Genomic DNA, 4450 nt, shown 5'->3' with positions numbered 1-4450 from the left:
CCGCGCCGAGGGGGCGCATGCGCAGCCCCGCCCCCGGGACTGCCGGGGTCGATGGGGTTGGGGAAGGGCGCGGGGCCGCCGCGGCCGGGCCGTGACCCTGTAGCGCGCCGAGGGCCGCCCCCGGGCTTTCCTCAAACGCCTCCAGGGACCGTGACCCCACCGCTTCCCGGGACAGCCCATTCTACCGTCTGATCAGCCTTCTCTGAAAAACTTCCTGATGTCCAACCTAAACCTCCCCTGGCGCAGCTTAAGGCCATTTCCTCTCATCCTGTCGCTACTTTCGTGGGAGAAAAGACCGACCCGCACCTGGCTACAGCCTCCTTTCAGGGAGTTGTAGAAAGCTGTAAGATCCCCCTTGGATCTCCTTTTCTCCATGCTGAACGCTCCCAGAAACCTCAGCTCCTTCTGGTGCTCCAACCCCTTCCCCAGCTCTGCTGCCCCTCTCTGGCCACACACCAGCCCCTCAATGTCCTTCTGGAACTGAGGGGCCCGGAATTGGCCCCAGCACTGGACACAGCGGTGGGGCTGTGACCGCAGCACGGGGTGCCAGAGGACAGTCCCTGCCCGGTCCTGCTGGTCACGCTGTTCCTGATACAATCCCGGCTGCCACTGGCCTTGCCCCTGAGGGCGCGCCCTGGCTCAAATGACGGCATGGCAGCGGGCCTGGTCCCATGAGCGCTTCGGCCTCTTGTGTCCCTAAAGTGTCCCTAAAGCCCAACCTCGGCAGGAATCCCCTGCCAGCCGTAAAGAGGCGCGTTCGTGCTGCAGCCCCTCGGCAGGGGTCAGCCCCGCGTCCCCATCCCGCAGCGCTTCTCACGGCTGCAGCTTTGCCCTGCGCTGCCCGGGAATGTTGGAGCTCGGTGCCGTCCAGGGCTCCCAGGGAGCTGTGCAGTCTGATTAAATGGGCTTTAGTCAGAATTCCCATTTCTCTTGAGTGGGATGCACAAGACCTGTCTTAGCCAATGCACAACCATAGAGAAGAGTCAGAGGAAGAAAGGCATTTTCCTTTCAAATCCTCTCTCCTTCCTCATGGATTTTCACAGAAGCCACAGATACGAGGGCAATTGGAAACTTCAAGCTGCCTTGATTTTTCATCAAGAGCTGTAGTGATAGGACAAGAAGTAATGGGTACGAATTAAAAGAGGAAAAATTTAGAAGAAATTTTCTGCTGTGAGGATGGTGAGAGACGGGAACAGGTTCCTCAGGGAGGTTGTGGCTGCCCCAACCTTGTCAGTGTTCAAAGCCAGGTTGCATGTGACTCTGAACAACCTGGTCTAGTGCTAGGTGTCCCTACCAGGCTGGGACTAGATGATCTTTAAGGTCCATTCCAACCCTTTAACATTCTGTGATTGTACCATTTTTAGAAAATAAAGAAATTATTAGTAAATTGAAAGCAATGTGTAACAGTGTTAGCCCATCTGAAACTGGGACATTTCCCACCCCAGCCCTTGTGGGAATTAAAAGTTCCAGGACACAACTGAGATGAGCTTGTGAGCCTGTTGGCATCTGCCACGCTGCAATTTCCCAGCAGTATCTGCCTGCTGCTTCACCTGCTGGGGCTCAGCCTTTGCATGAACCTCATTTGTCCATGGCTTAAGCCCTTGGAAGCGTTTCTATTGTTTCCAAAGGGGTTTGGATCAGACCACAACAGTATTGCACAGGAATTTTCCTAAGCAATGCCCCAGCTAACAAAGCCAGAAATGTTGCCAGATTGCTAAAGGATTGTATTACAAAATCCATGGACATGGACAAAGTGCATGTTTTAATCACATACTGAGAGGCATTACTCTGACCTAGTAAGTCTCCCCACAGCAAATAATAGAGGTCAGGGTTTAAAATGTGAAAACATTTGAAGATGGCTGAATCACAGTGATTTGGACTTGCCTGAATCATTTTGCTCCTCAACTAAGTATAAAGCTGCTGAGTGTAAATAACAGTATTTGATTTGAAATTAAAAACAATGTAAATCAAGCACATCAGAGTACTTGATAAATCCCAGTAATATATATAAAGAAATTAATTTCAAGAAATGAACAACTCAAAGCACTATTATGGAAATGAAATTACCTGACCTCCCAAAGCCCTTTCAACTTCATTTAATATTCTCATCTGTAAAGAGGATCTTAAATCTATTTTTGCAGTACAGGCTTCAGGATCAGAGGTGATGCTGTAGTACATATTTATATTGCTTTAAGGACACGTGGATTAAATGGAACCCATTAAATGGATTTTCAGGTCTAAATACATGCATTTACTGGCATATTTTATAGATGTTATTTGGACATGTAAGTGCAGTCACAGATGTCTGCAAATTACTTTGTGCATGAACACCTCCAGGTTGTAAACATTCCAGAAATCCTAGTGTTAGTTAGGTGCACCACATCAAATGAGTATGTTTTACACAAGTTTTTCAGAAAACCTATTTTTGTTAGGACTCCTCCTTTTGATTTCAGTTCAATTAAAAAAAGGTAAATCTAAACTGGATTATCAGGCACATGGATGCAGGATGATGACATCTACTGGATATATTTCATTTTGCAATTTGCACCACCTAGCTTCAAATAGAATAATAAACCAAATTCAGCATAGTTACACAAGCACACCTCTGCTGAAATCACTTCAGTCATAGACACAAGTGCAGGAAAATTTGGCATATAATTTTGAGAGTTAAATGCAGTCTCAACTTCTCTGTATATTTGGGGGTTAAATACTATTCCCTGTACATTTCTATTAATGCATCAAAAAAAGTTTCCTTGGTTGAGGAATTCTTCAATTTCTCATTCATAACTAACATACAAATTAAGAAGAAAGCTGCTTTATTTGTCTGTATAGATGCATTGTTGAGGGGAAATAGTGCTGGCTCAGGACGAAGGTTGTTCCCTGGAGTGTCACTGGGACTGGGTGTACCTGCCCTGGCTGGGTGTCAGGTGTCAGGCCCACACCCAGGACACAGCAGCACAAAAGAACAAGCCCAAGGGAGCTGTTTCATAATAATAAGAACCTAATATTCAAAAACAGTTTCAGAATAACTTAATACACCTCATGTACGAGGCTGAGTCAGACATGCAGATCAGTCTTTTTCAATAACAAGTCACTGGAATTCTTTGATGTTCTTTACAGTATGTGGCAGAAGGCTGGGTTTTACTCTGTCATATGAAAATGATTGTTGAGGTATTTTTGATAGTTTGGAGTGGTCAAAATTAATATGATTTTTTTTCAAAAACCGTTAGCATTTTTTTTATCTGAGATTTTTAGAACAAGAAGAACTGCAAAAATGCAAATTATCAGTTGTATAAGTCACATGCCTTGAATTAACTGGACATAAGAGAATTTTTATTATCTTCTGGAATGGTAGAACAGCCTATTTTCTATCTCAGTCTGCTGAGACCATGCTTGGGGCTGTGCCTATATAATATGACCAAATCTAAACCCACTTGTTAGCAAAACAACTTTAGATTTCTTGAAACTCCCCCATTTGCTTAAATGCTCTCATGATCCCTTTGAGCCAAAGGTTTATTGGATTACTGCAAGTGCTCACATCGGATAGTGAAAAATCACATGGTCTTGCAAAAATCACATTTTGATAATTAAAAAGAATAAAAATGCAGGGAGGGTTTTAAGAGGATTAACTTTTTTTCCCCTAATGACAAGATCCTGAAAAACTAAATGCACATAATACATTTGCCTTGAAATACCCTGTGTAAATTTAGCCTGATTCAGTAACAGTAATTTTTGTAAGAATGAAAACAGTTGTCTCCTAAGAAAAACAGTGCAAATGTACATGTCAACTGTGTTTTAGTTTGCAATGTGTGTAGCAATCCATTAACTATTACCAAATTTCATTTCTCCTTTCCAGAGACCTTTCGCAGTGGATTCTCTGATCTCATATTGCATTCCTTGTATAAGAATAAAGTTCTGTACAATCTATCTTTCTTTTTGTTGTAAGTTTTCCATTATGATCACTAAGGATATCTGTATTTTGGACTGAAATGAAAACCAAAGACTCATGAAAGGAACCTAATGTGGATTTTTTTTTCTCCTAGGATGATCTTGCATTAAATAGTCTGATCTGCATTTTTAAAAAGCCAAATATCAATGTTTTATTAATGTGGGCTTTGGTGGACTGAGCTGCAGCTGTGCCTTGGTGAGCAGCTCTGTGGCTCCTGCAGAGAACAGCCCGTGCCCCAGCTCTGCCTGGCGCTGTTGGTGTGAACACTGCTGGGACAGCAAAGTGCCCGCCCAGGCACAAAGATGCACAGCTCTCCTACATCGCTGGTGTTCAGGGTGGACAGACCTGCATATGGGGCACTGCCAATGCAGTAATGGCAAAATATTGAAAGATGAGTGAACATACTGCTGCTTAAAGTTCAATAGAAATTATTTACACTCATGTGAGTATTTTTAATATTATTATTATTAACAACACCACTAGTCTTTACCCAAGAGCGGT

At 43.8% G+C, this 4450-nt stretch overlaps 1 protein-coding gene across 1 annotated transcript in view; it reads right to left on the bottom strand.

The window, feature by feature from the left end:
* Positions 1-375, bottom strand: part of RNF139 (ring finger protein 139) — an 8690-nt gene extending 8315 nt beyond the window's left edge. The window contains exon 1 of the mRNA XM_031056733.1: positions 307-375. Within this exon, the coding sequence (XP_030912593.1) occupies positions 307-375 (69 nt within the window). The remainder of the gene's footprint in view (positions 1-306) is intronic.
* Positions 376-4450: the final 4075 nt, after the last annotated feature.

This window comes from Geospiza fortis, unplaced genomic scaffold (assembly GCF_000277835.1).
Source record: "Geospiza fortis unplaced genomic scaffold, GeoFor_1.0 scaffold111, whole genome shotgun sequence".
Classification (NCBI taxonomy): Eukaryota; Metazoa; Chordata; class Aves; order Passeriformes; family Thraupidae; genus Geospiza; species Geospiza fortis.
Note: the sequence above shows the minus strand (reverse complement) of the source record. Positions and strands in the feature narration are given on the sequence as shown.